The sequence below is a fragment of the Choloepus didactylus genome, chromosome 6, assembly GCF_015220235.1.
Source record: "Choloepus didactylus isolate mChoDid1 chromosome 6, mChoDid1.pri, whole genome shotgun sequence".
NCBI lineage: Eukaryota > Metazoa > Chordata > Mammalia > Pilosa > Megalonychidae > Choloepus > Choloepus didactylus.
Window position 1 is genome coordinate 109,685,533 of NC_051312.1, and position 12,288 is coordinate 109,697,820.

The 12,288-nt window shown below is 43.4% G+C and overlaps 1 protein-coding gene across 1 annotated transcript in view; it reads left to right on the forward strand.

Moving 5' to 3' along the window:
- The first annotated feature begins 269 nt into the window (after positions 1–269).
- HEPHL1 (hephaestin like 1) overlaps positions 270–12,288 on the forward strand; it is a 103,538-nt gene continuing 91,519 nt past the window's right edge. The window contains exon 1 of the mRNA XM_037838719.1: positions 270–439. Coding sequence (XP_037694647.1) covers positions 270–439 — 170 coding nt within the window. The remainder of the gene's footprint in view (positions 440–12,288) is intronic.

Consider the following 12,288-nt stretch of genomic DNA (forward strand, 5'->3'; position numbering starts at 1 on the left):
ATACAAAAACAGGCTTGTTTAGCTTGGGCAGTAAATAAATAAGCCAGTTACACATTTCCTGGATGGCTGGCAAAAGTTTTGTCGTCATAGCAACTCCCCCGTCCAGTTGGCCGGCTTGCACAAGTGTGAGACCTCTGTCCCAAGCCCAGGCTACCTAAGAAGGAGGAGTTGGGTCTTGTCTATTCCTGATTTATAGCTAGCTCTGAGTGAGGGGGAGGGACAGGCAGGGTTGTTTCCTTCGCAGGCTGCTGCTTGAGTTATATCCACAAATGCCTCGGGAGCAGCAGGCTGGCTGCATCCTTCTCCTCGCATTCCTGGGTCTGTCTGGACTGGTTGATGCAGTTACCAGAACATACTACATTGGGATTACGGAAGAATACTGGAACTATGTACCCAAAGGGAAGGACGTTATTACTGGGAAAAGTTTCTCAGAAGAAAAGTGAGTGAATTTGGGGTCTCCATAGACTTCCACATTTGGCTTTCTTTTGACTCTGCATGAGGAAGGTTGAATTTCTTGGGTTCTTCTAATGGGTGTTGAGTATATCTAGACCAACAGGAAGGGGTTTGTTTTGGCTTGGAGAATCCTAGGATGGATGGGTCTGTAATTTGGGAGAGAGATTCTTAGCTCCATCTGTTCATGGAGCCTAGAGAACTTGTCTGTGGAGTTCCGTATATACAAGCAGGTGTTTTGAGTAGTGGGTTACTCTATAAAAGGATAATTTCCACGGGGAGCCACTAGTAATTTCCAACTGAACTCAGTTTTTTAAAAATAATGGTAACATTTGTGGTGAAAATTTGAGAATTTTCAAGAGTTCTTCGCTGGTTAAAAGACACAAAATTTTCTAAGTTTTTATTTTTGGAAAGAAACTTCATAATTGGAGGTAAGTATGCTATAGGTAAGTGTTTTGTTTTTGCTTTAAAATGTTTAAAAGAGGGTCAATTACAATAGATTTGGCTGATATTTTCAGAGTTTCTTTGAGCTCACTTACAAACGGCTCTTTCACTGGCGAGGGGTTTGTTCAGCCAAGGCTCGTTCATTCAAAGGGCAGTATCCTATTCCTAGAGCCCTTGGCATCATTGGGTGAGATGGTGCTGGAGTGTTCTTTGTCCCTGATTTTTTTTTTTTTTCTAAGATAGTCCTTGCTCCCCTCCCCTAGGGTCCAGTGTCTTAAGTATCTTACTTTCTCCCTGGAGCTGCCTCTGAAGAAAGTCATCTCCTGGCTCTAGAAGCTGTCTTGTGTATTTTCCACTTTATGGTTCTTAGAACATTTTTTGCAATGCTTTGGCAGCCACAGTTGGATGTTTGTTTGTTTTTCTTATAGGCAGAGCTCAATGCATTTAACTCCCAAGTTCCATTTCCTAAAGATGAGGTTAGTTGTTAAAATTCAGGAACAGCATGAGGTCTGCCAATAAGACTTTAAGAGCCAGGTGCCGCTGCCCTAGGGGAAAGACCAAAGAGGCAGTTGGTTTGGATACATGGCTTCCAGGATTTCGGGCAACTCCAGCGACACAAAGGTGGCACAGTCATGATCTGCATACTAAAGGTGGATGATGCTCGTGCCAGCCAGCCTGCCAAGGACCTCTCTGGAAGCTTTGTACCAGGAAATTTAATGTCCATAAAGGCTGTTCCCAAAGAAAGTTCTTGACTCTTTTCAATCCTGTGTCTGCTGACGGTGGTGGTGGTAGTCTTTACCAGGGTACCCTAACTGCCAGTAGAGCTAGAAATAAAGTTCTGCTGCTCTCTCAGAGGGCTCAGGAGGAAATGGTCAGTGCAAGCAGCTATTGGATGCAAGGCCATTCAAGAGGCACATGTTGAGTGTAGTGAGTATAGTCTTTAAGTCAAACATAATATTTGACTGCCTGTGCATATGGTAGAGTTAAAAAGCACAGAAATTCTCTTTCTCCTAAAATGCCCATGTCAGCATAGCTATTTGGGAGCCTTTATTCTGACCCAGGACTTTTAATCCGTTACTGCTTATACATGTTTTATACCCATTTTATGAATGAGGAGCTGAGGCTCCAAGGTTGAGTTCTTGCCAGGGTTTACACAGGAAATGGCAGGGCCAGTACCAAACCGACATCTCTTCGTTCTGGAGCCCATAGTTCTCTTCACCTGTTTCTTGGCAACAGTTATCCTTTTCCACTGAATTAAACCTACCTTTGAAGGAAGCCAAAGGTGCAAAAACAAGGACTTTCCAGAAAATTCCAATTCTTACCAAAATCAGGTTTAGTCTTGTCACTTCTCCCAGACAGATATTGAAAATGATCCCTGGTGATCAATGACCAAACCAGTTACCTGGGTTCATTCTTACCCCCAAAATACCCTAAATACTTGAATATTAGAATGCTGTATCCACAAAACTGGGTACAGGAAGAAGTTAGGGTTTTCATTGTGGGTCATTTCAGCCAGAAAATGGTGCTTTGAAGAAAGTACAGTAACATGGATGAAAATAGTTATGGTGAAGAGGAAAGAGAAAAAAGAAAATAGACAAAAACAGTTTGGGATCAAAGTTAGCATGAGGTGGCTTAACAAATGCTGTAGTTCCAAATGAGCAGACCCTTGCTTTTTAGGAGCAGCTGGCAGGATAAGATGTCATACATGGAATGGCAAAGTCCCCAAACCTTTCCTTCTGGTATACAAAGTGTCAGAGTTGGGCAGGACTGACTCTTGACTCTTGAAAGGAGTTCGTGGGTGAGTATGCAGTGAATATTAGCTTTTATCAGCACTCATATCAAGAAGGTAGCAATGGTTGGGGCAGGTGGCTAAAGGGAAGTCTCCTAAGAAGGCACAATTGTGGTTGGCTGCTGACCCTGGCTTGAAGACCACAGGATGCATGTTATGGGTGTATATGAAGTTGCCATGATTGTGAGACGTATATAAAGTATACTCTGTACACTGTACATTGTGTCATCTTCCATGAGCAGAAAGAGGTTATCTTGGATAATATAATCATGCCCACTCACTTAACCTGCTGCAGGAGGAGTAGACTGGATTTTAATGGTCTGCTGTTTGGGATATTCAAATTCAGAGAAATGCCCACTATTTAGAGGCCCAAGAGAGCCAGGTGCCTAATATTCCGCCAAATTCTAGTCCTTGCTCTGACCCCAATTTGCTGTTGATTTTGAACACATGACATAATCTATCAGTTTTCTTAATTTATGTAATGAGGGAGTTGAAATAGAATCCCTAGAGTCACTTGAAAAGTGGCATACCAAGACATCAGAAATAATTTTTGAAACTGACAAACATCTTACCTGACTTGCCAGTTATAGAGAGAGGTTTGCATTGGTGAAAGGAAAGAAATCATTTGCAAATGTTCAGTCCTCAGAATTGGAGTTGGAGAGGACATGGGACTGATTTTTGGGATATGTGACAACATTTGTAGTATTCTGTATTTTCCTTTACCTATCCTTTTTATTTTTCTGTCCTTTAAGAACTGTCTCTAATTTTTCACTTCATGCATGAAGCTTTCTCCCACAGCCTTGGCTCATTCTGATTTTTCCTCTTTCAAAAACCCTCATGGAGCTTGGTGTCTCTATCACACACTTGGACATGGCATTTTCTTCTCCCTGCATTGCTTTCTAATTGGTTGATGTACATTACTCCCCTCTGCAGCTGGAGGGCAAGCTCCATGGTGGTAAAGAAGGCAGCCCTGGCATATATTTAATAATCCCCCTTCCCTATTGTCATTGACAAGTTGACAACACCCCAAAGAGAATTCAGCACAGGGTGGGTGTTTGGAATCATTAAAGTAAAAACTAGTCACTTAGGCAGTGTAGTTGTTCTGGTTGCTTTATCTCTTAACAAGGGGAATGGGCAAAAATTAAGGGAACAAGAGGGTGGGTGTCAAAATTTGAGTGATGTGAAAAAGTTGGGAAATCGAAATTAGCCAGTGCCAAGAGCCTAATAAATCTTGATTCACAAAGAAAAGATAGGAAATAAATTGAAATCATTTCGCCCACACTCTACTGCAGTCAGATGGTATGATTTAACTTTCCAAATTGGGTACCTTTCCTTGATAAAAGGGTTTGAAAATATAATTGAAATTCTAAGCGTTAATATTTCCTACAAAGTATAGGATTTCGGAGTTATGTTTTATTAAAAATATTTTCTCCAGATGAATATACTCCCCCCCCCCTCCTCCTCCTCTTCCTCCTCCTCCTCCTCCTCCTCATTGGACTTAATGGGGACTCAGAGCTCCTTTGATTCACCTAGGGATGGTGTCAGCATTTTGATTCATTCATGTTGGTTCTGCTCAGGCTCGTAAAGTACTTAATTAATGTGTGACTGTGTTTCAGTGGTTAAGCCTGGTCTTTAATGGAACCAGAGTGGGGTCACCTTACTGAAACCACATTTCCTCCCATAGACCTCATTAGGCCATCATCACGTATGCAGTCTTTTTCTTCCCAGTGAAACTCAGGACTTTTCATGGTGCCAGCTCATGGGCAGAACCACCTTTGGACATGAGTGAGGCTGACCACCTCAAAGCACAATTTTGTGAGGTCTGGTGGAGAGAGTTTACTTAACCACATCACTGTGCCCTCACTATCTAGGAGCAGACTCTAGATAGGAGGTAGGGAGAGTCACATAGGTCAATCTGAAAGAAGGGCCAACTGAGGGGAAGCATGTGGGGAAAGATAGAGGGCTTTTGTAAGCTTTAAAGTAAAGGTAAGGATATCATCTCCTTAGGGCTTGGTCTTGATGGTGGCTTTCAGATTTCGGTTAGCAGCATCAAAAGTCATGTGTCTGTTGAAACTGATATTCTCTATATTAGTTAGTGATTACTTTTGGCCACCAGTCGAGATTGGAATACAGTGGCTTAATCAGATTAGGGTTTCGTATTCTCTTATAAAAGAAATCCAAAGGTGGGCAATCCAGGCTGGTGGGAAAGATGGTATAATAGGTTTCTCAGTTTCCTTCCATCTTTCTGATTCACCATTCTTAGCATGTGGCTTCCCTCCTCAAGGAAATTTGTGGTCACAAGGTGGCTGCTAGTACTCTAGCCATTGTGTTTATATTCCAGGAAAGAATAACAGAAAGAGAAGAGTTAGGAGGGGCACAATTCCTGCTGCATCAGCCCCCTTTCAAGGGCACTCATGGAAACCTCACCCAACCAATTCCAGTCATATTTCATTGATACTCCTAGCTACACAGGGGTGTTGGAAATACAGACCTTTAGCTTTGCTTTTCTGCCTGAATAAAAGCAGAATTCTGTTACTAAGGAGGAAGGGGGCCATGGATATTGTAAGGCAACTAACAGTCTCTGCCATTCTTCTCTACCTCATTTGTGAGCATTCACTTAGTTGCCTTCTTCCTTTTGCCCACCTTTATATAGTGCACCTCAAGGCCTGGTTAGTGGGATCTATAAAGAATCACAGACAGTAAAATAATAGCTAACTGTTATTGAGCCCTTACTATATTCCAGACACTGTTCTAATGCTTCATATACCATGCAGAGGGGTGACAGATCTTCTGTCCTAAGCTCTCCCCAGTCATGGGGACCAGGGGACACAGGAAGGGTTATCCCAGCAAAGTGTGGTTCAGCAGTGGTCTAACAGGTTTGCTGAGGCAGCCTAGCTTGTTGGTGATGTGCGGGGCTCTGGTATCAACTGGTGGCTTCAAAATTCTTGCTTTACTTACTGGATGTGTGACTTTGGGCAAGGAATTGAATCTCTTTTTGTTTTCCTTTTATGTTAATTGAAATAAGGATAATGATAGTCCCTGCCTTGAGGATGTTGGGAAGCTCAAATAACATGGGATCTGTAAGATTCTCAGATATGGTGCCTGGCACTTAGTACTCAGTACATGTTAGCCATGATCGTAACTCTCCTATTTGGAGGGGATCTGTGGAGAGTGGGGGGTTTGTGGAGAGAGACCTCAGTGGGTCATGTCTTGCTCTTTTCTAATTAGAGGTTTGCTGGAAACAATCCTAATTACCATTGATCAGGCACCTACTGTGTCCAAGAAGCTGTGCTTGGGCTCCGCACCTAATCTCATTTATCCCCATAACAGTCCTATCATAATCCCTGTTTTACAAGCTGAGGAAACTTGGGTTCAGAGAGGTTAAGTCACTTCTTCAAGATTTGACAACCAAGAAATGGAAGAACTGGGATTCAAGCTCATTCTCTTTCCCCTTTGCCACGTGGATTCAGTTTTAACCTACGTTGTGTGTGCTCAAAGGGAATTCTGGGGAAATGATGTGGGAGAAAGAAGAACCCGAGACTGAGGTGGTGCTGGGGAAACCAGGGTGAAAAAAATGTGCATAGTAGCGCATCACCGGGATGGCTTTAAAAACCATTACTCTAATTAGGGAGGGCATGGCCGCGCTCGAGTTGCAAAGTGTAATTGCCCTCTCCACTCTTCCTTTTGCCAAATGGCACTTATCCCAATCTAGTCCTGTTTTCTTCTTGGTGAGCAGTGTACCTTCTCAAGTTCAGCCAACATTGGTTGTCTTTATTGTGACTATAATGACCTCAGATGTTTGACCACATCCTCTGCTGCTATGACTTTGCTGCTCATTGTCATCCTGTTTCTGTCCCACTCCCTGGGATTCTGTCTTTTCTGTTAAAGCTGACAAATCCTTAAATATTCAGGATCTGTGCTGTTTAGTTGGCACGTAATGTAAAACTGGGCACTACTATGTTTATTCTTTTGAGTGCAAGGACAGAAATTAATACATCTTGGCCTCCATTTCTAGTTTACTTCCCCATGCATATTAGCTCAGTGATTGTTCAGTGATGAGTGAGGGGAAGAAAAATCTCATTAAGATACCCAGTTGGGGGTGGGTGGGTAGTAGTGCTGGTGAGGGGCACATAAACACTCAACTCCTCAGTTTCTAGCTTGGAAGTCCACCATTGCATTGTTTAGATAAATCTCACAGGAAGGTTGGTCTGACGGTGGTTCATCTTGCCTGATTTAGGAAGGTGTCTCCCTTCACAGGAATGCCCCCAGGCCTTGTCAGTGGTGTCCTTCTAATTTCCCATTTTGTCTTTAAGCTAATTTGAAACTTTCTAACTGGCCTGGATTCCTTCACAGCAGAGAACAGACACTTCCTCAGCTTGAGTCAAAATGTTAGAATGCAGGTTGGGGATGTCATTGGGAGTAGTGATTGTGTAGTCCCTCACAGTGGCACTGTGCTGCAGCCACACACTAATCAATATACAGCTCACCAGTGCTGACATAATACTGCATGCATTCTCAGCCTGAAGCTGCTTCCCATGGACAGCTCTCGAAGTTTTCCCTTGCTTTGTTTCTTGGGCAGGATTTGGCATCTTCTAGGACTTGTAGAAGCTGGAGCATCTGTTCTATTGTTCAAATGCATAATGTATTCTTAGGGGTGGTTTGCTGCATAGACACTAAAAAGGCTGCTTTCTCTTAGTCCCCCCGCCTTCCAGTTTCAGCAAATTTTTATGAAATAATTACTATGGTTCTTGTATTATGCCAAGTACTATAGAAATGTGATTTCCAAACCTGGATGCATATCAGATTGTATTAGAACAACCCCCAAATCTCAGAGATTTAATATCACAAAGGTTTATTTCTCACCCACTGGAGCTATGTGACTCCAGGGCAAGTGTCCTCCCTGGGTGACCTAGCAATCCTGGCTGCTTTGACCTTAAGGTTTCACTCTCTTAACACAAGGTTTCCCCTGCAGCAGAGGAAAAGAATGTGAGAGGGTCTTGCAGACAATTAAAAACCTTGCCCCATAAGTGATACAAGTCACTTCAACTCACAGCTCATTTGCCAGAACCCCATGGCCCCACCTAACTGTGAAAGTGTGGAAGCATGATCCCTCTTCTCCTGGGGGGAAACAAAAATCAGAAAGGGGAGAGCCAGAAGTCTCTACTGCAAGAACCATTTGATGAGCTTAAGACAAATATAGATGTCACAGCAGTGCTTCCAAAAAGTCTAATTTATTAATCACCATGCGATGAGGCCTGGGAAACTTAGTTTTCAGCAAATGTCCCAGATAATTCTGATATAGCTGGTACATGGATGGACATTTGGAAACTGCTGCTTTTGAAAAGTTAATCCCTTGTCAGGGTTACGATTAGCTGCTTAGGGGGTAAGACTGACACGTGTCCAGGAAAGTATAAAACAAACCGATATATAACTCAGTGCTAAAACATGCAGCCTATGCAACAAGTGCTCTAGGAAGTTAACGAATGCCTGCCCTGCCTCTGATGTTCTGTTTCACCTCTTGTTTGTTGTCTTTGGCCGGCAACTCATGGCAGGTTTCCTAGAGGTGATGGAAGAAGGTGTTTGGGAAAAGGTGGGGACAGGGCCTTTAACAGAGACTACAAGCAACAGTTTATGTGTAAGGGTGTGAACATGTATGCTCAGCATGTGTTTGCATGTGTATATGTATGTGAATATGTTAGGAGAACAGGGTAGTGATGTGTGAAGAGGCAGCTATCTATCCTTCCCTGTGAGCCTGTTGGAATGACAAGGCCTAAGAATAATCTCATAGTTGCTTTTTGTCCATTAGGTTGAGCCCAGAGAGGAAACCAGGGATTCTGAATCTAATCTTTCCTTCATCACTGACTTCCTGGGTAATCCAGTATCAGCTATGCAACCAGGCAACTCTGCCAACTCAGGAGCTAATTAGCCAGATTGTGAATGACTCAATTCTCGCACTACTTCTTCCTGCTCCTTCTCCTTCTGAACAGCCTGTTCAGTTAGGAATTATATTCAGTTTCTAATAACAGACGCCTGAAAAATACTGGCATAAATATATTATAGATTTAGTTTTAGGCTTATTTAAAAGAGATCCAGAGATTGGCAACCATCAGGGTTCCAGGTTCCTTTTGGCTTTTCACTTGACCACACCTTAGGGTATGACCCCCTTCCTAATCTCTCAAATGGCTGCTGGAGCTCCAGCCATCATGTTGTCTTTTCAGGCATGACTAAAGGGAAGAGCATAAGGACAAAAAGAGTCTCTGCCAGCTGAGTCATGAAAAATAGCATTCAGTGACTTCTGCTTGCATGTTATTAGCCAGAACCATGTCACATGACCATTCCAAGCTGCAGGTAAGACTGGGAAATGTTTTTATAGCTGGACGCCTTCTACCTCAAGCTGGTATTTTGTTAATAAAGAATAATGGGAGAGTGATAGTAGGCAACTAACAGTTTCTTATCATAAAGTGCCCAGGGAAACTTAGGCTGTTGCCTTGTGGAACAGAAGAGGCTGAACTCTTGCTCCTGGGCAGACACATGTAGGCTCGAGGCAGAGGGCTCAGAGTGTGCACAGACAGACTCCAGACCTCAGGCCCAGTGCTTGATAGAGTGGACTTGTCAAGCCAGAGGTTGCAAAGGGATTCTTTTCCCTCCAGCTTAGTGAGCAAGTGCTGTGCTGCCTGCTCAGGATGCCAGTCGCCTTGCAGAGGAAAACACACTCAACAATGTGCTTTGTGGTAGCAGCTTTGTTTTCAGAGGTGGAGAACATCGGCCTCTTGGTGGCCAAACAGCCTGGGCCTCCATTCTTTAAAAAAAGAGTGAGCTTGCTTTCTTTTATCAGTGTATATATAGAACTTCCCCACAGTAGACAAGACGATGAATGAAAGTCCCTTCTCCTTCCTGCCCCTGACCTCAGCTCTGTTGCCTAGAGGATGTGCTTTAATGGTTTCTCTTACTACTTTCCAGATGTTTTCTTTGCATTAAAAAAAAAAAAACACAAGTGGGGTCATACTTTCCATGCTGTTCTACAATTTGCTTTTTCCATGTTGCATTTTAGTGATCACATTGCGTTGGTACCTTTTTTATGGTGCTGTGTTATGAATTTGCATAAGTTATTTATCCAGTCACCAGTTAGAGAACAATTAGGCCTATCCAGGCTTTTGCTATCAACATCACTGTTGTAATCCTCCATAATCCTTTTGCCAGGATTCCTGTCTAGTTGATCCTGTTACCCAGATTAGAATCTGAACCTGGTAGCTGTGAGGTAAGAGAGCTTTGCTGCCTCCATGAGAACTGGCTCTCGGATTCCTGGGTACCAGCCTTTCTCTGGTCAGACCCATCCCTGGTTCCTCCTTGAGGGGCCTGACCCCAAGGCTTCCTCCTTTGTCCCAGGAACCACTTCTGCTAACTTTATACCAAGGCAGGGCAGGGCAGGGTTGACACATGTGGTGCCCTGGGCAGGCGAATAGTCTGGTGCTTGGGGCAGATAAATAATATGGGTCGCTCCTTCAACCAATGTTTGCAAAAATATTTGTTCATCTCTAATTTGGAGGAGAGGCTGAGTGCTGAGGAGAGGAGAAGGTGGCCTGGTGGTAGCTGTTCTCAAGCAAAAAGAGTCCACCCTACAGTTCACTCTACCAACCCTCCTTGGAGGGGATTTTAGTGACCATCTATTATTCCTTGAGTACATCCCATGTCGGTCTCCTGCTTCTGTCTCCCAAACCCCATCTCAAACAGCTAAACAGAACTTTCTTTCCAACCACATGATATTCACCCAAGAAAAGTTCATGCAGTTGCAATTTTCTCCATCTCCAATGTCGTTTCCAGTGAATTTTATCCCCCCAACAAGGTTCCAGCTCTCTGGTGATGCTTTGGTACCCTTTAGAGCTGAAGCCCAGCTGCTCCACCCCTTAATCTGATTCAACTGTAGGCTCCTGGAGGCTCTCCAGCCTCCAAGCCTGGGCCACCCTTGTTAAAAGTGGCTTTGTTGCTGTAAGGTTTGACCATGGCTTATGATCATTTTAGGGGGATAAGGCAAGCTAAATGACTCAAGGGAGTAATAATTAAGATTGTGAAGAAATTACTTTTATTTTGACTTTAAAACCTTCCCATGCTCTGTTAAAATGCTTTTCTAATTTTGCTATACTATAATCTTTGGTTTATAAATTAAACAGAAAGACAACGTGGCTGTAAACCCTATTTGTCAGCAGGTCCTTGGAAGGAAAAAGCCTTTGGAAGGGAGACCCAGCAAAACTAAACCCATAAGGTCATGTGTTGACCACTCTTCATTCTTTGAGATCCCAGTTAGGCATTTTTTTTCTCTAGGGAACCTGATCTGTCTTCTACTCCAGATTAGATGTCCCAGAATATAACCTGTGTTCTCATTACTCTCCCTTCTAAATTGAGAGATTCTTCAGGGCAGGGACTTCGTCTTTTTTCTCTGTATCCCCAGTGCTGAATGCAGGACATGATATAATTAATGTTTGTCGAATGACTAAAAGGGAATGGATACATATATGCATGTAGGAGTGTATGCCAGAGTGGGCTTGGCCTCTCGCCCCCCCAGGGGGACATGGCTAGTTAGGATGGCTGCGCCAGGAGTGGAGTGGAGCTTTCACACAAGCAGAATCCAGTACTTCTGCGGTTGGAGCTGGGATTGGAGTCCTGGCACTGAGCACATAGACTGAAGAGGTGTCACCAGTGTTGCTATTGTCTTGGGCTCCCAGCCCCACAGAATTGAGTCTCCTCTTTACCCTGGGGCTCTAGGAGATTATGCGGTCACATCAAGTATGAGAATGTTCACATCCATCCCTTTCTTCATGCAGCACCACCCCCTTCTGGCTTCCTAACAATCTCCCTGCTTCTTTGCCTGACTCTGAAATGTAAACACCACTGGCATAAAAATGGTCCTTAAGCGCAGATCATCAGGTCACTCAATGTCTGAAAAACCTTGACCAGGGATTGCAAGATAAATTCTAAATACTTTGATGTGGAATTGAAGTTCATTATCAGTCTAGCCCCAGTTTGTACATGCATCCGTATTTGTTACTCCTCACCTTCCTAGACCTGTGCTCCAGCCTATACCATTTCCCCCATACCATGTGCATGACTTCTTCCTTGCTGTTACTCATGCTGTGTCCCTGTTTAGTGTCCTCACTTTCCCCTTTTGTTACCCAATCCTACTTCTGCTGAATTCCTGCAATATTCATGAGATGTTTTCTGACCACTTTGATCACAGCAATCTTTTCCTTCTTTGACCTATAATATTCCTAGAAAAGTTGAGCCTATTCTACCCACTTGACACTTAATTGTATACTTGTTCCTGTTTGCCAGTGCTGCCATTATGCAAAATACCAGAAATGGATTGGCTTTCATAAAGCGGATTTATTAGGTTACAAATTTACAGTTCTAAGGCCATAAAAGTGTCCATACTAAGGCATCTACAAGAGAATACCTCCACTGAAAAACGGCCAGTGGTGTCTGGAACACTTCTTTCAGCTGGGAAGGCACATGGCTGGCATCTGCTGGTCCTTTGCTCCCAGGTTATGTTCCAAAATGCCTTTCTCCAAAATGTCTCTGGGCTTCTGTCTTCATCTCTCTTTCTCAGCTCC